The 27,407-nt window shown below is 48.1% G+C and overlaps 1 protein-coding gene across 3 annotated transcripts in view; it reads right to left on the bottom strand.

Annotated features, from left to right (window-relative positions):
• LOC116952296 (guanine nucleotide-binding protein G(i) subunit alpha-1) overlaps positions 1 to 27,407 on the bottom strand; it is a 77,301-nt gene that overhangs the window by 15,760 nt on the left and 34,134 nt on the right. For all 3 annotated transcript variants that reach the window (XM_076074160.1, XM_032971510.2, XM_032971511.2), the window contains exons 2-4: positions 13,496 to 13,538; positions 11,891 to 12,032; positions 7,192 to 7,349 (exon numbers count right to left, since the gene is read on the bottom strand). In XM_076074160.1, the coding sequence (XP_075930275.1) occupies positions 7,192 to 7,349; positions 11,891 to 12,032; positions 13,496 to 13,538 (343 nt within the window). The remainder of the gene's footprint in view (positions 1 to 7,191; positions 7,350 to 11,890; positions 12,033 to 13,495; positions 13,539 to 27,407) is intronic.

Genomic DNA, 27,407 nt, shown 5'->3' with positions numbered 1-27,407 from the left:
GCCCCTAGTGGCCCACTGAGTGGTACTGCATGGTGTGTGAGCCCCTAGTGGCCCACTGAGTGGTACTGCATGGTGCGTGAGCCCCTAGTGGCCCACTGAGTAGTACTGCACGGTGTGCTCGCCTCCGCGCCTGTTTCAACGGCACATGGCGCTACGAGCCGTCGTGATCCATTTAACATCACTACACAGGTATCAGAGCATTTACAGCTCGGGTTAAGCAGTTATATCTACGGGACCTTTTTTGGCAGTATTAAACTAAGAAAAATTATAATCATGTGGGTGTAAAGACCATACACGCTACGCGACTTCGCAAGATCCAAGTTAAACAATCTCGTGCCGGCGTCATGTTCCAAACCTGCCACGTAAAAAAAAATAACCCGCAAATTACTAATTTGGGAAACGTATAGCAACTATTGGCACCTATTGGAAAGTTATTGCAGACTGTTGTCTGCAAAGCATAGCCTCCTAGCGCTATAAGAATGGTGCAAATTCCAACTGTACGGCTCACTTGATCCGATAAGACGTTAAGTTGGGGCACGACTACAAATTGGCAAGGCGCCCTGCAACCAGTGCCTGTTTGTAGACAACAGAGCGCAGAGCCAGGGTACAAACTCTGAATGCTCCGGGTGCCTTCCCTCATCCGCCATCCCCCTGATACAGTTCAGATCGATAAATGTCTCATACTTTTTTGAGGAATTAATAGTAAACTTTACGGTGCTCGGGCTCGTTAAGTCAAATAAAAACGCGCGGCGCCCCATATGGTGCAACTTGTAAATGGTTTACGTGACAAGAATTTAAACTTTGCCACCCCCATGTTGCGAAAGCTGCACGAACGGCAAGGGCTCCGCGTTACATGAAGATTTCGGATAACTTTAAAATGTCACGCGCCATCATTGCTGCCCGGAGTCGATGTAAGAGCTCTCCTCCGATGCATCCTTGGGTTGCACCATGTGCTGTCATTTCGCGTGATGTGGCCAGATGTTAACTACCTCGCCTGCAATGCAGGAGGTCGTGGGTTCGATCCCAACCTTGACGCCTATCTATATTTGGAGTTTGCGTGTTGCATGGATTTTTCTCTAGGCTCTCCGGTTTTTCCCTCCAAATGTAGAAACTTGCGTTTCCAGTATTTGGCTGCTATAAATCTCCACGCGACAAGCCACTTCGTTGAGCTATCATTTGTGGCCAGGTCGCTTTTGAAAAAGAGCCATCTAGCGCAGTGGGCCTTACCTGGTAAAATAAAACATTTTCTTTGGTTCTTTCGGTAAAGTCACGTAGAATGAGAATAAAATAAATTGATAAAATAAAATAACACAATAAAATTCTCACGACGTTTCGGCCACAACACAAGCGGCCTTCATCAGGTGAAGGGACGAGACTGTCTGGAGGACAGCGCTGGAGCGAACACAGCCAAGCTCAGACCGCGACCTTTAAGCTGTGTGAGAAGAAACAGAGCGCCTTGACAAAGGAATTAGCATAGAATTTAGCATTGTGCTAATTCCTTTGTCAAGGCGCTCTGTTTCTTCTCACACAGCTTAAAGGTCGCGGTCTAAGCTTGGCTGTGTTCGCTCCAGCGCTGTCCTCCAGACAGTCTCGTCCCTTCACCTGATGAAGTCCGCTTGTGTTGTGGCCGAAACGTCGTGAGAATTTTATTGTGTTGTTTTATTTTATCAATTAATGATTTTATTCTCATTCTACGTGGTGACTTTACCGAAAGAACGAAAGAAGATGAATCCTTGCAGTCACGCAAGCTTTAAATCGAAAAACAAGACATTGTTTTATCGTTTATAGTTTATGTTCCAAGCCGATGACACGTCAGAGAGCACGCTACACAACAACCCACGCGAAGGTGATTCGAGCCAAAGCAGTGGACATCACTGTGACCCTCCCCACTGAGTGTAAATTCTCCAATTACTTTCTCCGCGTGTTGTCTGTTGCATCTTTGAAACCCACGAGCGAGCCTGGCTGGTCACGACCGGAATGGTAACGCACAGCATTTGGTGAAATGTATGTGCGGGAGGACGGCAGGGAATTATTTTCCGGAGCTCAGCCCAGGACAGCCCCGGCTATAATCAAGCGCTAGTTTCAGCGCACTAACTTAAGTGAATTTCGAGGGCAGTTCGAACCACCGGAATGGTAACGCACGACCGGAATGGTAACGCACAGCATTTGGTGAAATGTATGTGAGGGAGGACGGCAGGGAATTATTTTCCGGAGCTCAGCCCAGGACAGCCCCGGCTATAATCAAGCGCTAGTTTCAGCGCACTAACTTAAGTGAATTTCGAGGGCAGTTTGAACCACCGGAATGGTAACGCACGACCGGAATGGTAACGCACAGCACTTGGTGAAATGTATGTGAGGGAGGACGGCAGGGAATTATTTTCCGGAGCTCAGCCCAGGACAGCCCCGGCTATAATCAAGCGCTAGTTTCAGCGCACTAACTTAAGTGAATTTCGAGGGCAGTTCGAACCACCGGAATGGTAACGCACGACCGGAATGGTAACGCACAGCATTTGGTGAAATGTATGTGAGGGAGGACGGCAGGGAATTATTTTCCGGAGCTCAGCCCAGGACAGCCCCGGCTATAATCAAGCGCTAGTTTCAGCGCACTAACTTAAGTGAATTTCGAGGGCAGTTTGAACCACCGGAATGGTAACGCACGACCGGAATGGTAACGCACAGCACTTGGTGAAATGTATGTGAGGGAGGACGGCAGGGAATTATTTTCCGGAGCTCAGCCCAGGACAGCCCCGGCTATAATCAAGCGCTAGTTTCAGCGCACTAACTTAAGTGAATTTCGAGGGCAGTTTGAACCACCGCTGATGTAATACAGAGCACAAAATGTACGGTTTTACCTCATTCGCAATCGTTGGTGCTAATCGCCTTCGGGGTGAAATGGAAGTTATTTTTCTGCGAATTATTTTTTGTAAAAGATAAAATTTCAGTTTTGAACTGCGGCCAAATTATTGTGGTTTGATACAGTACATTGCTGAGTCAATTTGGTTGTTAAAATGACGAACAAACATGAATGGAATCAACTTAAATTAAAAACATCGATAAGCCGCGCCAAGAAAATCTTCATGCAACTGTTTTAATTATAATTAACAGCTCTTTTTTAATCAACTGCTGGGTGGTCTCCCCATGCCGAGTTAGTCATGGAGCTTAATTGAACCATACTTCACTGCACTAGCCATTGCAGCTTGAAGGGTGGAGGATGAAGACTAGTTTACATTTCGCTCGCCACTCGCCATGGCTGAGAATCGAACTGGGGGGTGGGGGGGGAGGGCTTTTTAGGGACAGTGCGCTGCTCCACCCTCAAAACACGTACGACAGCATCGCATTCCCTCCCCCAGAGGCCCAAAAACCAAACAAAAAAACCGTGAATAATTATTTGCCATGCAGTGATGTAATGAAGCCACAAGATGGCGGTGGTATTGCAATCCAGTATCACTCTCATCCACAGAACCGTCATAACGATGATTTCAACTCGCAATGGCGCTGCCACAGTCTTGGCTGGCACAGTCGAAGAAGGGAGAGGACAACCTACGAGGCACAGGCAAGCGGGAAGCCGGCAGCCGGTCAGTGAGCCAGCACCAACGATTGCCCAAGCTCCTCTGTGTATCAAGGTGTTATTGGCCAATTAATGAATGCTTACGTGTGAGAGGAGACCAGAGCACCCAGAGAAATCTAACGCGTGCGAGGGGGCAACACTCTATCCCGTACAGATGGAACAGGTGGAGTGCACAATTTTCTGTACCGCCTTCACTTGGCGAACCAGGTTATGGCACCTCGACGCCTACGGGAAGGGCGTTTTGCAACATTTGTGCGGTGATCCACCAACGCTCGCTGTCTGCAGAGTGCTGGATTACAGGCCACGTGCATAGCTACCATCCCACACAATTGACAAAAGCCAGTGGTGGTGCTGGCCCATTGGAGGCCCTGAGCAGGAATCATTCGGGGCGGGGGGGACCCCGCTTACCTTATAAAATCCTCGTGAGGTGACAGAAGAGATATGGACAAGAGCTAGAGATGTAGTGAGATGAATGAAAGAGCAAAAATATATAAATGGAGTTAGATGTGGGAAGAAGTATGAGAAGGTATATTCCATTTACGTCAATTTCGGTGGTCATGTTTATTTGAATTTGAGCCGATAATTGACGCACCATTTTCCTCACGATTCCAGGGCCCCCTTGAGGCCCCTGGAGCCCTGCACTTTTGCTTTCTTTGCTTACGCCTGGCGTTGCCGCTGCCAAAAGCGTAAATCTAATTCACGCCAGAGCCTTTGAAAACCTCATTATTTTGCGACAGCGCACCTCGAATGAACCCGTAATGAAAATCTCTTTTTTTTTTGTGGCTTGAATAAGAAGTTATGAGCAATTAATTTCGCGGTTGCACAACATCGAGACGGGTTTTGAGTCTGACGCATATAAAATGGCATTTCACCGCAGGGGTTGCTGACCGCGTTGTGTCATTGTGTGGAAAAACCCGAGATCAAACCTGCCAAAGTAACTTGCGTCAGAACGACCCGACGTTATTATGGCGGTCCTATCTGGCGGGGGCGGGGGGGGGGGGATAAACAACGTGGATGTTGCCCACAATGGTGGAACGGTCATTGCACCGCTGGACTAGCAATCCTGAGATCGCCGGGTTGGACCCCATCTCCCTGGCGCGGCAGTTGTAACGACGGTGCAGGCTCCTTGAATCTCCCCGTAACCCCCCCTCACTGCCGCCACTGTCCGCCCAGCGGTTTACGTGGGTTCGCCGCAGTCTCCCACGTGTGGTGGAGGTTGCGTATGGGGTCGTCCATAAATGACGTCACGAGATTTTGGACGATTTTTGACCCCCCCCCCCCTTCGTCACACGACGTCACAAAAAGTCAGACCCCCCCCCCTCAAATATGACGACACAAAACTCTGCCCCCCCCCCCAAAAAAAAACATGCTTTGAATCGCTTTAAACTATTGTCATTGTAGTGCGTATTTAATGTGGCGCTGCACTCTGATGTTGTAGGAGAAAACATTTCTTAAAAAGTATATTTAATTAAATAGAAGTGTTGTCTATATTTATTTAAAGTTGCGCATTTTGATGTGACGTCACATTTCTCAACCCCCCCCCCCCCTCGTCACACATCGTCACAAATGTCTGACCCCCCCCCGCCCCCCCAGGTGCGTGACGTCATTTATGGACGGCCCCTATGGTTGTTCCTGCCTCCTGCAAGACGTCTGGCCAGCGTGGAGGAGTAGGCCAATGTGTACCCTCTTTGTAGAAGGGCTGCTCTCGAGCTCACTCTAGTGGAGGCCCGTTCTGCCAGCAGTGGCGTTGAGTGAGCAATTGCAGGGCTGCGCCTTTTACCTTTCACGTGATGAATCCGTTATCACTTTATTATTTATTGGGAGAATGAGGTCTTGCGGTTCGTTCAAAATACCGTGTTGTTTCCACCCGCTATTGTGTCCATGCTGAGGAATCATTTGTGCTATCGAGCGAAAACACCCGCTGTTAAAAATAATAATCGTAATTGTTGCCTCGTACGTCTCCGGCAGAGCCTCGTGATGTTTCCATTGTGGATGTTTAGATAACGCTGTACTGGACGGAAAGCAGCAACTTTAACCTCCAAAACAAACGGTCATTCATCATCTATCTCAGGGGTCGGCAACCTATGGCTCGTGAGCCAGATGTGGCTCTTTTGATGACTGCATCTGGCTCGCAAATAAATCTTAGCTGACATTTCTTTAGTTGTATTCAGTGTTAAAAAAATATTATATGGCTCTCACGGAAATTTATTTTAAAATATGTGGCTTTCATGGCTCTCTCAGCCAAAAAGGTTCCCGACCCCTGATCTATCTGCTGCATCTTCACGGTCTCACGATGCCGCGATCAATCCTCCCTCGTTATGCGCGAGCTGATTTAATCGCTCCATCTCCGCAATGTCGTGCCGTTCCAGTCTCGTCCTTCGACCTTCATACCCTTCTCGCGACGAGTCCTGCCCAAGCTGTCACGCGCAAACTTCGGTCGCCCTCGCACAAGCGGCTTTTGGCTAAGCAATCGAACATCGTGCCCTTTCAGATGCGCCTCTGCGGCCGTCTGGAATGCCCTTCCTTTATAAGGAAGCCACTGGGAGCTATGCATTTTTAAATAATCTACATAAAAAAATTAATTTCTTTCGAACTGCTTTTTGTGTTTCGTTTGATGTCCTTCCCCCACAGTTGGCTACGAACGCATACATCGCTGACGTGTGTTTTGTTGCTAGGTCCAAGTGTTCCTCCTCCTGCATCTCAGAATGTGCCACCTCTCCATGAGACTTTGCACGCTTTTTACGCTTATCAGATTTTGTTATTTTTTTCTTGCTCGGTGTGTCCATGTTTCTCCCCCCCCCCCCCCACGACCACCACCCCCCGTACATCATTTAGCTGGCTGTATGCGCAGATTGAAAACTCCCTCGTCTTGAGGCACGTCTGAATACTCTTCTTCTTCCATCGTCGTCAAATTCACGGGCAGAATTGAACCACTTTTAGAACGGGGGGGAAAAAAAGAAACAGTCCAATACGAAGTAGAACGAAGGAAGGTTCTCTGGACACTGCTGGTTATGAGCGTCGTTTGACCGTGCTTTCCGGTGCTGGTCAGTGCGGGTTGGTGTGAGGATAGAAAGGGGGCAAGGCCAGTTTACACACCACTCCTCACTGAGAATAACAATCGGCGGTAGCGTACAGTACATCCAAATAGCTGTTGTACCTCCTGAGCATCGTTCATTCAGTGTGAGATTAACGTATTTCACTGGCGTGAGAATCGGTCCTGTTTTACATAGCGAACATTGCATTGGTGTCAAGCCTGCTGCTGCTACTAAGCAACACAAACACAACACCCCTCCCCCACACCACCGCCTTCCATCCCCCCCCCATGCCCCACCACACTCCGGTCTCGCACCACCCGCTGACCACTCGTACGCAACACTGCCCCATCTCCAACCCATAGAAAATGACTGCTACACCCACGCGCAGAGCCTCATTCGGATGTCTCGCGAGGCCAGCGGATTGCGGGTTTGTTTCTGGCTCAGCGGGAGAGCCAGTGGGGGAGAAAAAATAAAGGAAAAATAAACAACCCGTACCGTGAGGTGCCCCTGCGTTGTTCACATGGAGTGGACGTGCCAGCAGGAAAAGGGGCATTTGGATGGGTGCCACTGCCGTCGATGGTCACTCACTAGGCGGCCGAGTCGTTGAGCTGGTACTCGCGTGAGCGGCGGAAGCAGGCCTGCACGCCGCTGTCGGACCACAGCCGCTTGATGACCTCCGAGAGGTCGGGGGTCATGACGCCCTCCTCGGCCACTCCGGCCAGCACGAACAGTTGCCGCGCGTCCTCCTGCACACCAGCGTTCATTCCATTCCGTGAGATCTCAGGCAGGAGGCGTTTTATTATCGTATTTTTATTTTATTTTACTCAATTATTATGAGCGGATGAAAATCTGTAGGTGTGACGATCACTTCAGACTGCCCACCAAACTCTGAGGGCACGGCTGCAGTATGAACGGACAAAATTAATGAGTCTGAATAATTACGCTGATGACGATAAATTACCTTTGAATAGAGACTACTGCAGTGAACTGACGAATTCCAAGAATGGGAATTTGCTATATACGTTTATTAATTATTCATCATGTTCACTGACTAGCTAACCTGATAATTACGGACCATACTAAGGTAACGAGTACGTAAAAACCACAGACTCAGACGTGACAAAAATTCCACAGGTTGTTGACAACAACTCGACAAGGACTATAAGACACAATGCTGACTAAATGAACACTGCCGTGTGCATGCACACACGCAAAAGAGTCAGAGGTGCCAAGTCGGCGGTGGAAATTCCACAATCCCACGAAGTTTTAATGCGTTTTAGCCACCCAGAGACATGATAGGCGGAGATGAACCTCCACCTGAATTTGAACTTGGGACTCTCATACCGAGTGACCGCTGCTGATATCCCTGACAGCAGCGAGTCAAGGGACTTTTTTTCCCACAGCGCCGGCCAGCCGGATGTTTGGCCAAAAAGTGCGTGACGGAAACGAAATTAACCGGCTGCAGCTCCAGCAAATTCACGTTCCGATGAATTAGTCGTCCTTCAATTTTGCAGCGACGTGACAGCGTAAAGCATTTTACACCGCTGCGCGGCGGAAGCCCTGGTTTGCTTCGCAATCATGGGCGCAATATGTACCGTATTACCGATTTAGCCGACAGGTCAACGACACTGCCTTTACCAGCTGACATCATTACGCGAGTGGCATTGCACCGAGATACCCGCATCTCCACTCTTTGCCCTGGCCAGCCTAAATCCTCGCAGCTACCCAGCTGTGCCGGGGGACCCGATGGCTCCCCGCTGTGTGTGGCACACGCGAGGGTGCCAAACGGGAGGCAGAGGCTCGAAGCCGCAGCCCTGCAAGCTGCTTGCTCGCGTCACTGCCGGTGGATTGGGCCTGCGCTTGGAAGGAGTTGCCCCTCTTCGGGGTGTTTGCCCTTGCAGACTGCGCAGAAGTATTTGGAAGAGGCCGAGTACCCACATTTTACACCCACCGCACTCTGCCCGACCGGCCCGATTGACTAACTGCGGTGTATTTGTACCGCTGGTGGACAGAAGCGAGGGGAATTTAAAGCAACTTACTCCACTGCTTCCACTGCCGTCGTGCTAGGAGAGTGAATGGAACTGGTGACCTCTGGATCGCAAGTCCAGTTTCTATCCGTTACACCGCGGCAGCATGGGCAGAGTTGGCCCTTTATAGGGCAAATTATATTTATTTGATTATACCGAATTGGCGGTGGTGCACAACCACAAATAACAACAAACTCAAAACCTTTGCCAATAATACTCACTGCCATTAACGGAAAAAATATTGATTTGTGTTTTTTTTTCCTTTAACAAGCAGCTTCTTTGCACGTATGCTGAATTTCTTTCGCAACGTACGTAGGCAACCGTGCTAATCGAAGGTGTGGGGGGGGGGGGGGGGAGCGACAACAAACTAAACACAAAAATTAGTTCCAAAGGAATGAGTTTTCAATCTAGATTTTAAAGTGCATAGCTCTGGTGGCGTCCTTTTCTTTCACAGCCTCAAATGGCCTTGGCTGCACCCATTCGTGCGGAGTACTGCTCGACCAAGGTGGTCACACTTTGCGAGGATGCTTGAGATTAGGATGCACGTGGAGGAGAAAAAACACATGAAGCGAGAATTTTGTTTTAAAAATAATGGAAATCCGGAGAATGTGGGGGAAATGCTGTGCACGGCTCAAGGGGAGGATGAAGACGATGATCCGTCTGGACATCCAATATCGAATATCGGACAGGATGGAATCCGTCTCGGTTGAAAGAGGCAACAACGCATGTAGAGAAGTGTTGTGGACCGCTGCAAGGGGATATCGGTGAAAAGGAACAACCGTGTCATGCCCCAGTGGCTCAAAAGCCTAAGGGACGGCAAGAAGAATGATGCTGGGTTTATCCAGACGGAGGAAGGTGGCAACGTTTTCCAGACAAGTTGTGCGAGGCTCGCGGGGAGCTCGACTGTTGCGCCCGCTCGCGCTTGGAGAGCAAGGGGGAGACAAGGGCGGACGCTGTGACCGTGCGCGACCTCGAGGCGTGGACCCAGCCCAGCACCAGGGAACGACGATCACAGGGGCCTGTAGCCATGGGCAAGTGCTGCCATATGCCGACCTCTGAACCTAGAGGTCACGCCGATGGATGGAAGAACTTCTTTGGCACCATGGGCAGCATTGTACCGAGGCTCTAGCTACTGTCTTTGGCAGGTAAGGGTTGGTGGATCACGCAGAGTTTTTTTTTTTTTTACTCCCAAGCACCGCTTCTCTGTGAGTTGACAGATGCCAGCAAATCGTTTCATGAGCCCATACGTGTTGAGTGATATCCATTTATATTTGTGGGATCGTGCTCTTGTAATGACATCTATTGGTTTGATTGTCACATGAGAAATGCCTCTCTATATGTGCTGCCTATGATCGAATTTATTTCATGCACCTACTGTTTCATCCGAACTACGAAGACAAGCAGGGACAGATCGCACACTGTCTGGGCATACCAGGTGTCAGGGGCTTTGGTTGGGAGGAGACTAAGGAGATGGCAGTACTGGACATTTGCGAAAAAGAGCTTAACAGCCCATCGGATTCCTCCAGTACAAATACATATTCGGATTCTGTTCTGATTCTCATTCAGTACGGCAATGGTTTAAATGTATGTATGTTGAACTTCTTTGGCACCATACATAGTCAACCGTGCTGATCGGCAGTGCGGGAGGACAACAAACTAAACACAAAAAGGCAGTTTTGAAAAAAATCTGACTTTTCCAGAGATTTGAGTGCGATCTGTTCCCATGGGTTCTCCTCCAGGTTCTCTGGTTAATAATAATCGGCCATCAGGTCACGGCGGTTTCTCATCCTTGCTTCAGGAATGCAATAGTGAAGAGGGAAATGAAGGTGCGGACGCCGTCGGGAAATAATGAAAGAATCAAATGAACAACATCCATCATTACCTATCCTCGCCCGCTGTTATGCACGTTCAGACGCGATGATTCGCGGTAGCGAAAGTAATGCCGCTGTTGAACGTGAAAGTTGTCACACCTAATTGCTCTGCGCGTGCAATTTAAGTCACATAAAGTCATTTATTGCCGTTGGAAACGCACGGGTAAAATGTGTTTAAAAAAAAAAACCATTACTATAAAACCGCACGAATCTGTGCGATTTGCATCTCATTACTTAACCGTCACAAACAGTCATAACACAACCATGGAATCAGACTATTTGGCAATTTCGCTATGCCGCGGATAATTTTTTAAGGATAAACGTTTCGTTTTTAATGGGCGGCGCATTACGCCGAGCGCGGGATGGAATTTGCAGTGACAAGGTGAGTTGGGCGCTTTGCACAGGGCCGAAACGTCACTGCTTGTTGAAGCTAAGCACACGGTATTGTCGCTGAGGTAGCTGCACCTTACACCGAGCAACGAGAGCCCATTTCCAAGGGCGAAGACGGCTCCTGTCAAAACGACGCTTTGAAAATCGGACCTAGACATTGAAATTTTGGATGATCTGAAACACTAAACTTGCTTTTGGGATCGTCCGAAAACGTGACTTCACAGCAATCAGAATGTGAATATGTATTTATACTGCAGGAGGAATCGGACGAGCTATAGATCTCTTTTTTCACATATGTCCAGTAGTTCACGGATGTCCAGTCGTTATTCGCTGAGCCATTCTCCACACAAGGCATTGCACTCGTGCCGGAATTTTTCCCCATGGATATTTACGGGTTGCAAATCACCGGGAGGCAGCACGTGGTTAGAAGTAACCACGTAGATACTGGATGTGGTGTGCGGGGGTGTGATGCCCTGGTTACATTTCTCTATGAGAGGTCCGAGAATGGATGCTTTCTGCATCTCATAAGGTGATGCCGACACGGACAATCTTGATAACAAAAAAGGGTCGAGGTGCCGCTCAGGAATGTATTGTTCATGCCGCTCTTTGCATGAGGGCCTCTATTTCAGAGAGTTCTCGAGAGCACCACCTAAAAGGTATTTTTGGCCTGCTCTTCCACGTCGACAAGACCCCCAATTCACCCACCCCACGTGAACTGCCAATCAACTGCCGTGTACTCCCTCGTACTGCTGGGCGAACAGAGGCAGAGGATTTATTAATAAACTTGCACCATTGTTTTAGCTGCCACAACAGGGGTATAGAATCGCCCCCGGCAATTTCTTTATCACAAGTCCGGTGTGCTATCCATCGCACCACTATGCATCCCAACTGGGATAAAATCGTGGACACAATGACAACTTTCCCATATTCATACACGTCATATATATGTTTGTTAAACGGCGGGAGGCCACGGGACATAAAGCACGGGCGGTTACTTGCCGCTCTGGAAACGTCTCCGAAGTCGATCTTGAGCTTCCCCATCGCTCGGATGATGGCGATGATGGACTGAATGGCGTTGCTGAACACGACCGCCGTGTACTGCTTGCACTCGTCCTCCGAGTAGCCGTCCTCGTGGATGATCCTGCGAGGAGGCGACAAGTCAGGAAATCGTCTCTCGCCGGGAGCGTCCGGGCCAGGCAGCGCAGCGGCAAAATTGCGCTGGGGAATCGAGTCAGCCGCTCCTCGTGACAGTGGAAGGGGGCGCAGAACCCACGTGGAAAAAACGTCCACAGAGCCCACGTGGCAACGGGCGTGGGGTGCTCCGCTGCCACCACGGTGGTGGCGGCGGCTCTTTGTGCCAATGCAGACGCGTTCAGCCGGCCCCGTCTGTGTGCCTACACTACGATCGTTTGCACAAAGCAGGCCCAGGTGAATGGCTACGAGGGTTTATTCATACAAAAAAACTTTTGTAACTCTGGTAACCTTAAAACCTGCACTACTCTGCAAAGAATGTCTACGGAGCACGCGAGCGCGTGGTGACCCCTACGCCTACGCCAAGTCACAAGCGCCCTAATCCTCGCGTTTGTTGCGCACTTTAACAACGCACACAAACACAGAAGCCACGCGTGAGACATGGCCTGTAAGCCGCCAGTGTTGTGCTACGGTGGCAAGATGATTACTAGCTCGCCTGGTATAGAGGAGGCCGTGGGTTCGATCCTGACCCTGGCGCCTGAAAATTTGTAGTTTGCATGTCTTTCTCTCCATGGTCACGATGGCTTTTCTCCAGGTCCTCCGGTGTATCCCTCCACATTAAGAATCATGCGTGTAGAGTATTTGGCTGCTGTAAATGTCCACGTGATAAACTACTTCGTTGAGCTATCATTTGTGGCCAGGTCACAAATGATAGCAGTGGGGGCCTTGCCTGGTAAAAAAAAAGAATTTAAATCGTTGTTTAGGTTTGGTTCACATAGGAAAACCGCATCATAATCTTCTGCTGCCCAGCAACACTTTTAAACGTCAAGAACACAGGTAAACCACGGTCATCCGCGTCCCTTCAACGAAGGAGGAATAGCAAAAACCACACCAACTTGTTCTCCTTGAAGCCCTCGACACCTCAATATTGGCATTGAGCTCCTGGGCACATTGACCATCACACGCAAGACTGGAATGTCAAGAGGATGACGTGTAATAAAAAAAAAACACAATTACACTTATAACTGGTGAATGGTGGCGCAACGGTTAGCGTGCTGTGCTTAAGTACACAGGAGACCCGAGTTTGATTCCCGACCATGGCTAATATCGGTGATATCCCAATTAGTCTTGGGGCACTTCATACACCAACCCGCATTGACTGGCGTGGTGGAGTATGGTCAAGCAAGCCCCCCCTTATGACTGACATGGAGTCAGGAGTCTTCCATCCAGCAAGCTTTGTTACGTGGAAAATGATACAATCATTGCACAAGGAACTACAATGAAATATGTATTATCTTCTTTACCAATTCTTCATAAAGAATTCTAATTATATATGTGTCGTCGTTATCCTTTCTTATGCAGCATAATGTGGAGAGGATTACGATTATAAGTTGCGTGTATGCTGGCACTTACTTCATCTGCTTGACTATGGTGCTCTTCCCCGATTCGCCAGCCCCTGCAAAGACAAAAGCACTTGTTGAATGGCTTTGCAAAGATAGCACCCGCAACCCTGGGGATTTACGCAGAGAATGCACAAGAATTGACGAGGATGGTTTCAAGTCATGAAATAATTCTCACGAAGATTTGCATACAGCAGATACATAGACGGCATAGAAATTTTTGCAATGTTTCGCCTTAAGCGTAATGTGATTTGTTTACACTGGAAAGCCTTGCTGGATCTTAAGACTTTTTTTCAGGAGAGTCATGCCACATTGGGGATGTCTGGCCATGAATTTCAAATTAATGAGAGTCTGGCTTCTTGTGGGAGGAAACTGAACAACCCCGACCCCCCCCCCGCCGAGGGTTGGTGGGATCGCACGAATTTGCGAAACTCCCAAACCCATGGGGTTGTGATGGAAGTACAGAAAGCCGATTGCATCCATCTGTGCGGATATTTTTTGCCACGTGTCATCCCCGCTCCCTCTATACACGCGTCAGCATGAAGGAAGGGGCAACGTGGCTCGGTCAGGGCTCGTGCCGAGTGGCATTCCATCAGCGGTGCGTAACAGCTCCTCATGGGTCCTGCTGGTTCACATTCAGCACGACAAAACAACATCTCCCTTTCTCTTTTTTTTTTAAAATGTTTTCATCGCGTTGTTAACTGAGCCTACGTTCCACGTCGTGACATTTCAAATATCACCCTTTACAGGGTACACAACTCTGTTGCCTTCTCGGGATTCAATTATTCACCATCCAACCAACTGCAAAGTAACATTTTATAGCGCATGACGTTGTGCAATATCGGCTTGTGCCACAGTTCGGCGTTCATTCCACTTCCCGAACTTTTATTTTTTCTGACGAGGCATTGGTTGATCGGCGGGCAGGCTCGTTGCATAAGCTAGGAATAAAATGTGACTCGCCCGGAGGATAAATACGTTCATTACCTTGCAAGGACACTCTGTTCTTAGACACTGCAGGTGCGCGTTTACATTTGTACCAAGCTGTTGCATCCATTAAGTTGTTTTCTATTTTCGTCTCCAATTTGTTAAGCATTTGGATAATTTTCCATCCACCGCATTGTATTACACGGAAGGTCAACTGTTGAGTCGGAAACCTCCCAATAGAAAGTTTCTGTTTTTGTAAAAACAAATAATTTCTCCGAAAAGCCATCGGGCTATGCCAAGTTATTCATAGTTCTCACCACTGGCATCATGCGGACATTAAGGGAGAGCACATTACAGTCAGTCCTGCCTTGGTGTAATGGCTAACGCGCTGGACTTGCAATCCACGCTGTGGAAGAAACCTGGGGAAAGTTTTTTTAAGGTCCCCCCTGACCACCTCCCCGCCTCTGTCCACCAAGAAGTATAAATGGGTCTGCAAGGCAGTTATTAGGCAGGTCACGTGTGGTGGGATACAGTGTGGGTACTTCCAGATGTGTCTATCCAGCATGGTAAAATAGGTCCAATTACTAAAATAGGTCCAATACCTAAAATAGGTCCAATATCTTTTTCCACCTTGATGTGGCGATGGCTCTTTCCGAGCTCTCTTCGAGCTTAAATTTGGAAGCAAATGTCTTACATTGACATGCTAATCTCTCACAATACAATAGCCACCCCCAAAGCTTCGTTTCTGAGTTACATTCACTAACACAGCCACCGTTAGCTGTTTTAGTTAAAGGCGGCTTGCCATTCTTTTCCACCTCCATGTGGCGATGGCTGTTTCCGAGCTCTCTCCGAGCTGACATTTACAAGCATCTCTAAACCTTTGTAAACAGCTCTCTGATTGGTGTAGGCCTGCTGCAGGTTACGGAGCCCTCTCCGACATTAACATTAGCTGCCCCGCCCATCTCTAAACCTTTGTAAACAGCTCTTTGATTGGTGTAGACCTACTGCAGGTGACAGAGACCTCTACTACATTAACATTAGCTGCCCCGCCCATCTCTAAACCTTTGTAAACAGCTCTTTGATTGGTGTAGACCTACTGCAGGTTACGGAGACCTCTCCTACATTAACATTAGCTGCCCCGCCCATCTCTAAACCTTTATAAACAGCTCTTTGATTTGTGTAGACCTACTGCAGGTGTCGGAGCCCTCTCCTACATTAACATTAGCTGCCCCGCCCATCTCTAAACCTTTATAAACAGCTCTTTGATTGGTGTAGACCTACTGCAGGTTACGGAGACCTCTCCTACATTAACATTAGCTGCCCCGCCCATCTCTAAACCTTTGTAAACAGCTCTTTGATTGGTGTAGACCTACTGCAGGTGTCAGAGCCCTCTCCTACATTAACATTAGCTGCCCCGCCCATCTCTAAACCTTTATAAACAGCTCTTTGATTGGTGTAGACCTGCAGGGTACGGAGACCTCTCCTACATTAACATTAGCTGCCCCGCCCATCTCTAAACCTTTGTAAACAGCTCTTTGATTGGTGTAGACCTGATTTAAAGCTTTCGTGACTGCAGGGATTCATATTCTTGGTTCTTTCGGTAAAGTCACGTAGAAGAGAAACAATAAAATAATAAAAATATAAAAAATAAAATTATCACGACGTTTCGACTGCAACACAAGCAATCATCATCAGGTGTGAAAACCACAGCAAGAAAGTTTGAAAAAAGTGGCGGTTATTTTTAACGTTAGCACCACGGAGAGAGATTTGACAGTTATTCAGATGGACGAGTCCATCTATGTTCGGAAAAGAGGAGGGGGGAGCACAAAATAATGGATGAGGTCTGAAAGCCACCGTAAGCGTGAACAGTCAATTAAAACCCGAAATGGTTTATCAAATCCTTCCAATGATTGCTAAACCAGAATCCATCTTCTTGGCTGAAATTGTCTGTGTTTGTATATGTGGATAGTCTCATGAACGAATCTCTCATGGTAGCCAGATGGTTTGCAGAGAATCTCTGTCTTGGAGAAGTCAATGTCATGTGAGCCTACTGAATTATAACAGTGATCTGCCACGGCCGAGGTGTTGGTCCTACCGTGTTCTAGGTCTGCTTTGTGTTCACGAATGCGGTCCAAGACATGTCGTTTGGTTTCTCCAATGTAACTACTACCACAGAGGCAACTTAGTTTGTAGACACCAGGGTACTGTATGTCCGGAATCACATCTTTTACAGACGGAACCAGATCACGGATTTTATGTAATGTGTTGAATCGGACCAGGATCTTGTGTTCATTCAAGATTTTGGAGATCTTTTTTGTGATCCCAGCAATGTAGGGTAAAGTGATGGTTTTGAAAGACTCTTCAAGAGGGTCCTTCATGGTTGGAGTGATAGCTTTGCGGATTGTGTAGTCGGAGTAACCATTAGCCTTAAGAGCTTGGTGTACGTGCTTGAGTTCACTGGCTATGTGTTCCTGGTCGGATATGCATTGGGCTCTATGTTGCAGAGTCTTGATGAGGGAATTCTTCTGGGATGGATGGTGGTAGGAATCTGGTTTCAGGTAAGCATCCGTATGGGTAGCTTTCCTGTAGTCAGAGTGGCTCATTGAACCATCAGGTCGCTTTTTTATTAGGACATCCAAAAAAGGTAGCTTGCCATCTTTTTCGACTTCCATGGAAAATGTGATGGCTGGGTGTATGGAATTGATGTGGTCGAAGAATTGCTCTAGAGCAGGCCGGCCATGTGTCATAACGTACCTCTTCCATAAGGTTGGGCGCAGAGTGACAGTCTGGATGGCGTCAGTCTCAAATTTCTCCATGAAAATGTTGGCTACAACCGGAGATAGGGGGGAGCCCATTGGGGTGCCCTCAGTTTGTTTGTAGAAAGTTCCACTCCAAGTGAAGTATGTATTGGTTAAGTAGTGTCTAACGTTAAAAAAACCGCCACTTTTTTCAAATTTTCTTGCTGTGGTTTTCACACCTGATGATGATTGCTTGTGTTGCAGTCGAAACGTCGTGATAATTTTATTGTTTTATATATTTATTATTTTATTGTTTCCCTTATACGTGACTTTAGCGAAAGAACCAAGAATATGGTGTAGACCTACTGCAGGTTACGGAGACCTCTCCCACATTAACATTAGCTGCCCCGCCCATCTCTAAACCTTTATAAATGACCTGCCTCAGCAGCTTTCCCCTTTCGTCACCTGATGACGATTGCTTGTGTTGCGATCGAAACGGCGTGATATTGTTATTATTTTTATTATTTTTTTCTATCTACGTGGCTTTACCGAAAGACCCAAAGAATATGAATTCCTGCAGTCACGAAAGCTTCAAGGCAAAACTTAGGTCCGGTACTCTTCCGGAGTAGCTCTTTGGAGCTCCCTCGAGTGGAGGCCCTTCCCACGCGAGTCGCGTGAGCGAGCAAACAGCAGGGCTGCGCTTTTACCTTTTACATTTCAATGTACACTTGTTGGCACTTTAATGCGAGAAACCTGACGATGTGTTTTAAGAAATATGAAATGAAACAGGAATTTATATGCAAGGATCCACGGTGTACTTTCACGGCCATCATCAAGGGGCATTGGCGGTGGGTGCCGGAATGAATGTCTTCGTGTGAAGTTGCGTAACCACATCGGCGCCGGCCACCTTAGAAGGGAATTGTGTTCACAGCTACAAGAATTCTAATTACGTGCATGAGAGCCGCTCGCAAATTTTCCAGCAAATGTCGAGAGTAAAACACCCGTCCATCACTTTAAAAGGCAACATTTTTAATCTCACCCTAATGCTTACCAAGCTCTGTTGCGGACAATCGCTCGTTCTTAAGCGCTTGAACGGAGAATTTTATTTATTGGAACGTTGTCAACCACAAGTAACCAAATGTATCGTCCACCGTCTACTCTGCTGCACGCTGACGATAGCAACAACTTGGTGGAAGACAACAGTGCTTGTCCAAGGAATACTTGCCCCCTGTCAAAGGAATGTGGAATTGCCACCACTGTCTCAGGGCTGTACATGGGAGATGAGGGAGGGCTTTTCCATGCTATTAAGTCTGGCGAAGGTGGTTCACGAGAGCGCTGTGTTACCCATTCGTGCATCACGTCCACTGTGTGTATGTACGTTGACCTTCTTTCCCACCGTACGTAGCCAACCGTAATAATCGGAGGTGCGGGGCAGACGGCTGTGATATATACACACTGTGGCGGACTGCTGTGATATATACACGATGCTACACAAGGAATTTCACGCGGCTTTTTATACTCTAAAATCACAACCAAACAAAACAAAATATAATCCCTTTATAAGTCACGCATGCGGGTGTTAATCACATGACAGTGGTAGAGCCCTTGGTTCATGGAGCAAAGCTTTCAATGTTTGGCCAATTCGTTTGCGGTAGAGTAATTAAATCAAGAGATGTTCATAATAAGGTACGTGCTATTTCAAAACAATAACTGCATACCAAATGACGTACGATGTTGTTTCTTCTCCTTCAAAAAGCATACCCACTAAACGCACATTCATCTTCATCTGTAATCGTAATTACGTTGCCCTTTACCCAGGAAGGCCTCGCTGAGTCTTAGGACTATTTTTCAGGAGGGTCATGCATTGAAAATATTTGTCCTCATTCCATGAAGGAGTGCTTGGCTTGTGGGCAGGAACCGAAATACCGGGTGAAAACTCCCGGATAGGAGGGAGTGACGCTTGAAGCTCCAACACAGACAGGTAAAAGCTAAACGTGCAATGCCATCCCCTTGTCACCTGCCAGGCAAAGCCCACAACACCTGGGATTTCCAGGCAGACACCCATCAAAGTCCTAACCAGGCCTAAAACCGTTTAGCTTCCGAGATCAATGAGCATTTAAGGGTGGATTATTCATCGGAAAAAGATAATGGAGACTGAACAGGGCCGCTGTGATTGTTGTGTTGTGTTCACACTTAGACGCAGAAAGGAACACTTAAGCCCATTGGTAAAGACTGTACTCACAGAGATGCTTTATTTTTAGGCTTTGAATGTCACTAATGATGCACTTCCACTCGCCCCAACGTGGACAATGAGCCCTATGTGATAAAACGGCCAACGCATCCTGTGGCGTGCGGATAAATAGTTCTAGCTCACAGGAAGTTTCTCAGCGTGAGGCGACAGCAAATCTACTCCAGGCGTCTATCCCACTCCTCCCACCGCCTCCACCACGACTGTCATCGTAAAACACGTCCACACGGCTCTACGAAATAGCCATCTGCTTAGGTTCCACTTTGAAGTGAATGTCATTGGAAACTTAAGCCGATGTGCTTCGGAGTCGTTCGCACCTAATCCGTGGTCGTTAGGGAGGCTGGCTTTGCCTCGTGACACTGTGGGTCCACACATCTTTGACATGTGTGTACAAGTGTAAATATATTCGTGCAAATGACACGTCCTTGTCTGTTTACATACGAGTAATTCGTCCGAGTCAACTCTATCGACAGGAAATTTTATTTATTATTTTATTTAATATTTGATGTATGTTAATGAAGTATTCCCAAATTCTTCTGCGAATTTGGTTGTTTTTGCCCTGATTTTTATTTGTTTTAGTTGTTCTCATTTCTATTTGGATCATTTTCTACTTCATGAGATTGCTTTTATTGATTTTGGTGATCCAGGTCACCCCTTTCAAAATGAGACTTTCGTCCTGGTCTCTTGAGTACTCACCTGGTTAAACTAAATAAACCCGAGCGTGAAAACGCCACATTCAGTGGCAGTTATTATCCCTTTAGAGGCAGCAATTGCCTTAAGGAGAAACGCGACTTGTCAAGGACACTGGCAACATTGAATCACTGCAACAAACCACGGCGGGTGAGAGTGTGTCTCGAGCCTCTAATGCAAAGTTCTTTAGTAACGTCATGGACATAGCTAAATGGAAGCCAATGACTACCGCCGTCTTTGATAAATGACACAGGCATTGAACACCTCAAGCGTACGCCGTTGCCTCAATCGTTACTCCGTTAAAAAAAAAGGACGCGAAAAGCATTTGAAGAATTACAGACCCATTCGCTTCTGGCCACGCACCATCTATAAACAGTTGACGGAGACCGTAGAGCCGATAACTGGACAATTTTGAGGCCAATCGACCATGAAAGCAAGCTGGATTTTTATACGGAAACACTTTTTTATTTTTAACATTGACCACAAACGCAGGGTAGGATTTGCCACGCACTACAAAGGGTACAGGCATAGGCCCTGGTATTGCTCAGTCACGCCACTGCGAGCCGAAGGGCCTCGCACGGCACGAGAGGGAGCTCTAGAGGACCCCACGAGAGAGAGTACTTTTGGTGCACTCTTCCGCACTGACCAGATGTCTTGGAAGAGGTGGGAGTACCCACACTTTACCCCACCGCACGCGACACTGCCGATTGACCGACTGTGGTGCGCACAATTGTGCCGCCGGGTGATTTTGTAGCTGGAGATTGCGCTTCACACTCTGGGGTGCCCTGCGGAAAAGTGGGACATTTTAAATAACGCTTCGGAAAGCGTGGTTTTTGACACGAGCAGTTTCACGTTTGCAGACACGAATGTAAAACGTGGGTATCGAAACAGAGCGTCGAGGAAGAGTTGTGGAAAGAGAGAGTGTCCGATACAAGAGCGTCAAAACGCTCTCAAAGATCACGACTTCCATCGTGGCAAAGCCCACCGATGCCACGCGCCTCACCAAAGCTCGCCGTCGCTCCCTCCGGCAGAACCGGCGCAGCTCCTGCACAGCGGACTTCTAAACGCTCCTCAGTGGGCATTTAGCAAATCCATAGGGGTGGTGTGCACCTGAGCGGTACAGCGCGGGGGGGCACTGTGATGCTGGTTTTGTCCGTTGATCTCTCTGACCCTCTTCTCTCTGTTCCGAAGGGCCGTCTGGAAGGCTCTCCCAACTAATTTATTTAAAATTTATTTACGTGTTTAGTTTGTTGTTCCCCCCCACCCCCCGCACCTCTGATTAGCACCATTGCCTACGTACGGTGCGAAATAAGTTTAACATAATACATATTGCCCAAAAACTGCCATCATTCTTCAACTGTAATATCCAGGGGGCCACATAATACATTTACCCTGTGCCGACGGGACACGTGCTGTCACATATTGCACGAACAGACGCCGCTAATCTGCACCACTTGTCCAGGTTTTCTCATCTCTCTCGTGGGTTATCTCACTTTCATCTCGCTAAATCGGTGTAATCTCTTGTCTACGGCCCTCTTTGCCGTGGTCTCTTATCATCTATCGATCTTTCATCTTGCTGCAATAATCTGTTTCTCTTTATGTCATGGGTGAGCCCGTGTATATCCCAAGGGGGCCATATCTCGGGCGGGTCACTCCAAGAGCCTTGGCAGGCCTCATCTGGCCCCAGGCCGCTTGGTGAAGAAGAACCTCGGCCTATGACGCACATAACTGCAGTCTTGCTGTGTACGGACAGCGGTGTTGATAACGAAATTGCTGAGAGGGTGGTTCTTTTTGGTCTGTGCTTTTCGCACCACTGCCAATGCAGTCCCACACCTCTTTCGTTGAAGTACTTTGTGAAGTGTTCACATGTCTAACTATCTTTAATTGAAAAAAAAAACTCAACTTTTCAGGTCGCAAAAGGCCGACTGAAAATGTGACGCACAAACCGCGTGAGTCACTTGAGCCGCATATTATTCAGCATTGCCTTGTGCGCTAGCAAAGTCTCATCATGTAGACGGAGCGGTCTTTACCAAAACACATCTTCTGTACCTGCAGTATCCGTTGAACACCTCTGACTCTCTCTTGGTGAGACCCAGAAGATCTAAACTTTTTGTCAGCGTTCGTTTGTCGAAACATATTCTGCTGGTTGATGTAGTAAGTCACAACGGCGAATAGGCGGTCTAACCACCCCCCATTCCCCCCAAAAGCGGAAGATGATTTATTTATTTTGTTACCTTATTATTGCTGCGTCAACATTTCCTTGCGCTCACATTGTGTACTAAAATTAGTCTGGCAACTGCAGCGCCTTTCCTGTGCTACAACTAAACCATGCAAAAAGTAAAATAAATTTGATGCTTGTTGTTTGTATAAACACATGCATATAATATACACATTAGTCGAGCCTAAACGTCAAAAGGAATGACACCACTACATCTCAAATGTCGCGAACAAGAAACGCGTCGGCCAATTCAAGACACCGATAGCCAAACCCTTAAAACACAGACGTTAAATAATTTCAGCCGGCGTGCATATTTTTTGTTACAATGTTGCCTTAAGTAGCCGGTGTGAGCTCGCCTGTGATGAATCACGCGTATAATTGTCCACTCTGCTGGTTGCTACGGAGTGCCGGGTGCAATTTTTATTATTACAATGATTGTAAGAGGAGGCATTGGACCCCAAGCCCCCACAGTGCATGGTTAGAGTACGAAGCACGCCTCCAATTAAGATTTGGGGCTGACTCGGGACTGAGAAATTGAGCCGCGATGTTAAAACGTGGAGGGTTGTTTCTGATCGCTATTGTAACAGATACCGAAAACTGCCCTTCTGAAGGGCTCTTGTTTAAATTAAGTTTTGCCGTTTCACACCCCGCCCCTCCCCCGGTGCTCAGCTGTTGTGGAGTCCGCCCAGTTCTCCGGAGGACAGAACACAACGCAAAGTCCCCTACTTATCGTCTCCGAACTTTGTTATTTGTATCGTTGCTGGCCATCGCAGCCGAACAGCCGCCCACCGCCACGCTGCCTCACATGGGAGGAGATGGGACAGGGCAGACCTGCTACACTTACAAACAAAAAAGAGAGAGCACTTCCACCCCATTCTTCACAACACAAGCGTGGCATTATTCCGGGGCTCGCACCTTAACTCCAAAGGTATCCGTGGCCGTCGTGTCCCACATTGTCGTCCGGAGTGTTTATATTCACAGTCGCGTCGCTTGCGGTGCTCAAAACACGGAGTCCACGCGGTTCCACGCACTCCAACCCACGTGGGTCAGTGCTCTCCACTGCCCACCACCAAGGGCCAGTAGTGGAAATGTCACGTTCTTATGGTAGGGTCAATATCAGAAAATTATAAGGCGACCCACTTTTTGACCCCACCGTGAAGTGATAACTCATTTTATAGACCCTGGAAGGATGATGGGCTCAGTCAACCCCTCCCCAGAATGGATTTGAACTCTCAAAGTTGTTAACTTGCTCACGACGGCTGAGCCACCAGGCCTGATTAATCGTAATGAGGGCAATGATTGAAGGTGTTTTGAAGTCACATAGGCATTGCTCTTTCATGGCCACTGGCTTTTATAATGCTGCCAACCTCGTGGTGCAGAAAAAAATCACTCGCCACCGATAAAACTCAACCCGCATGGGGCTACGCCAAAAACAACTACACAATATCGCTATATACACACACACATTCACAGAGGCCATATGTTTCATATATATCGGATAAAAAAAAACATATCTACCAAAATATGTTTTATTGTGCTTAAGTACAGTACGGGCGTTGCATATTGTAAATACGTTGCACATGTGTTCCAGTGAATGTTTGCAATGGGAGAGTTGTATACATGGGTCCAGATATGGTATACAATATATACATTATCTGGACCCGTTCTGGGCCTCTCCTAGGTCCACTCAGCCCTGGTGCCGTGTGTAAACATAGCCACTCGGGAGACAAAGGCGGCCAGGCACGGTGCTAGCCACCGAGGCCATGCTGGCCTGTACTAACAACACTTGCCCCAACAGTCTGTCAAGGCTATATGGGGGATCTGTGTCTTTGTTGTAGAATAGCCACCTCAATTGTAGACCAAACTCAGGCATGTTTCTCAGTCAACCTATAGGTTTATGACAAATAATGTGCAGTTTACCGTGATAAAGTTCAACGCCATATCTCGGTACAAACCAATTCTTGCCAACCAAACACAGACGCCGATTCCGGGATCGTTTGGGTCAAACCCCAGACAGGTGGCAACGATATCTACAGCAGCTGTTGGCCTGCATTCAATCTTTGATTGCTCTGTCCACGTGCAAGCTCCTGGCCCCACCACTACATCTGTACCCGTCCATAGAAATCAACTACTCTGGGAACAGACTGCATATACCTGTCCTAATATATATAGCTATAGATAAGGAGATTCAACATCACATCTCCTGCCATGATTCAGGGGCACGATTCGATTGGAGAATACATTTTTGTTATCTTGTTACACCATTTCATTTGCATTGTTTATTCAGTTAGCCTAAATATATGAGCATACAGGTAATAATAATAATTCACAGCCCTTGGTTAATCCACAGCTGGATGAAGGCCTCCCCATGCCGTTATGTCATGGGAGTTGTTTGACCATAAATCACCAGGCTGGTGAGTTCAAATATCACGGACCACTGATGTTAGCCGTGGGCAGGGAATCGAACCTCGGTGGCCAGCTTCATAGCACAATGCACTAACAACTGCACCACCACCCCCGCCCCCTTGCATTAACGTATGTGCATGCGTAATAATACGCATCCTCGTGCGCATGAATGGAGGCGTGCAAAGAATTTGCGTAAATAAAAGTGGGCTTGGCAGCATACGTCGCGAGAAGGGGCGATGAACAGCGACCGAGACTCACGATGGAGCGGCAGGCAAAGGAGGGAACGCACCCAAGAGGAAGTCCGATGCAGAGACGGAGGCGCGGGGTCAGGTTACACGCAGGTGGCAGATGGATTGTTGTATCGCAGGACCGCGGGTGATGGGGAAGACATCCAGCAGATGACGATCGTTTAATTTTCACACATCCAATCCGTGCGTAGCTTTGCATTCCGTAACATGTACACACTACCGTGCTGCTGAGAGCATTTTGGGAGGTTGCCCGAGCAATTGCATGGAAAATTGGGAGAGGGCAGACGGAAGATAATATGTTTTTGTCAGGTGCAACAACATACCAAGCACACAGTTGGGGCCGACAGAATCTTCGGCTTTGCAGAGCGGATTGCCAGGAACACAAAAGCGGTGGAGGTGAGATCTTGAGAGGAGGCCGGCACGCGAGGTGGTGCAAGGAAAGGTCTCACGCAAAATAAACTGGTCAATGAACAAATGCGATTCTAATAGAAATAATCATAACAACCAAATAAAACGTCACCGAAGGGAGCGCGACGGGCACTGCCTGGTTGCTCGCGCAGTGACTCGCGCGCAAATTTCGTTTCAACGGTAACACAATCTGTTGTTGACGCCCGTGCCTTTGTGAATGTTGGTTTTGTTGTTGCTGTTGTTGTTGACGCGGCGAGCGCGGGCTCCCAGCAGCAGACGGCAAATTAGCGCCGGACGCAAACGGGACGACTGTAACGGTCTCAACCGATTCGGGGACTGCTGCGTGACGGGAGGGGGAGAAACACTGCCGAGATTGAGAAGGAGCGCGTGCGTTGGGACGAGATGGATTATTGCGTGACAAGACCGCGTGAGATGGTGGCAGCTTGGGGGAAGGCTTTCACCTAGCAGTGGATACATCACGGTAGGTACGAATGATGACGGTGGGGATGCAGCCTTATTGCTGTCTGGAACCCACTTAGCCACAGGAAATTAAACCTTGCGAGGGAAAAGGTCAAAACTCTCAGCGCACCAAAATCCCAGTCCACTTCGGCACAGACACACGCTCGCTCGCCAAAGTCGTGAGTCCATTGTCGCCGTCGGGTCAGAGTGCACTCGCACTCCCCGGCTTACGCTTGTGGAGGAGACTCGTCAGAGCCATTTGACCACCCACGTCAGCGCGCGCAGTACCCATTTAAGGTGGGAAATGATGGAAAGGAAAATCGCAGTTTTTCAAGTGCAACGTGCCAATTACAAAAGATGGGGGAGGGATGCGGAGAGGCGGGGGGGGTGAGGGGGCTGCCTTGTGTCCTGCTACGGCTCTGTAATTGAGGGCCCGTTGCCCGTCATCGTGCTTACTGACTGCACGCGTTCGATACTGAAGCTCACGTACGTGGAATCGCGTGTGTGGAGAATCGATGTTTTTCCATCTGTGCTTGTTCTCTGTAATCGGTTCTTCGTGTGCCACTCGAGCCACTCGAGCCCGCTACATTCATCGTGACTGCGTCCACAGATTCATTGATTATAGAATTGCCCCGCAAGCTTTAATTGCGACGAAAAAAATCGCATCGCCGAGGAAAACACAAAATGTGTTGAGCAAATGGTTAAACGAAGCGGTACAGGATTTAAAAACACTGACGTTGACGAACACGGGTTCCGGCAAACAGCCGTGGAGTGATTAGGAGTTGGAAAGCGATTCGGCTAAGTATATATATAAAAAATAATATATTTTTTTGTTTACATGTTGGGGAACTCAGCGGCCACTCGTGGCTGCAGGGGTCACGTGAACCCGTTACAGACATCTACAAATAGAAAAAAACACATCGATCCTCATGGCCGTAATTCTGCCCTTGCATCGCGAGCTGAAGGATCGATATTGCTGATAATGGGCACCCCATGCTCTCCGACTAATGATTTTTAATACGCATGCCCCACTTACATTGATCAGCACCTCACGCGTGATGGGGTAAAGGGTGAGTATATTCGCGTGTTCCAAAGCATCTGACCAGTGTGCAGGGCGTAATCCAAATATTAACTAGAGCAGCTGTCTAGGGCTCCCTCTCGTGGAGGCCACACATGCAGCAGTGGCGTGAGCAAGCAACTGCAGGGCTGCACCTTTGCCTTTACGTTATCTTTCTCTCTGCTCGTTGTGCTAATTGAAAACAATAACACACGCCGAATTCATAATATACTTTACGAGTTATTTTTTTTCACGCGCACGCGATAACACCGCAACGCCCACAACCGGCTTCCCCACAAACTCCCGTTTCACCTCTTTAAGTGAGAAACAAGCGACTGTCGTTCGGTGCCTCGTGCGCCCGATCAACGTGGGCACGCCGCGTGCGTCCCTGTTGCCGAGGCGAGGCCAAATCGCCGCGGCACGAGGAGTCAATGACCGAGGCTGCGGAGATCTCGGACGCGCCGCGCGAAGGTGCACCGCTCGCTCCGCCCGCAGCAAAAAATTTGACCTCAAGAGGCGCTTCGTCGTC

Source organism: Petromyzon marinus, chromosome 46 (assembly GCF_048934315.1).
Source record: "Petromyzon marinus isolate PM22_M1 ecotype Great Lakes invasive population chromosome 46, UKy_Petmar_22M1.pri1.0, whole genome shotgun sequence".
Lineage (NCBI taxonomy): Eukaryota > Metazoa > Chordata > Hyperoartia > Petromyzontiformes > Petromyzontidae > Petromyzon > Petromyzon marinus.
The sequence above is the reverse complement of the archived record's forward strand: the minus strand, read 5'-3'. Positions and strand labels throughout refer to the sequence as shown.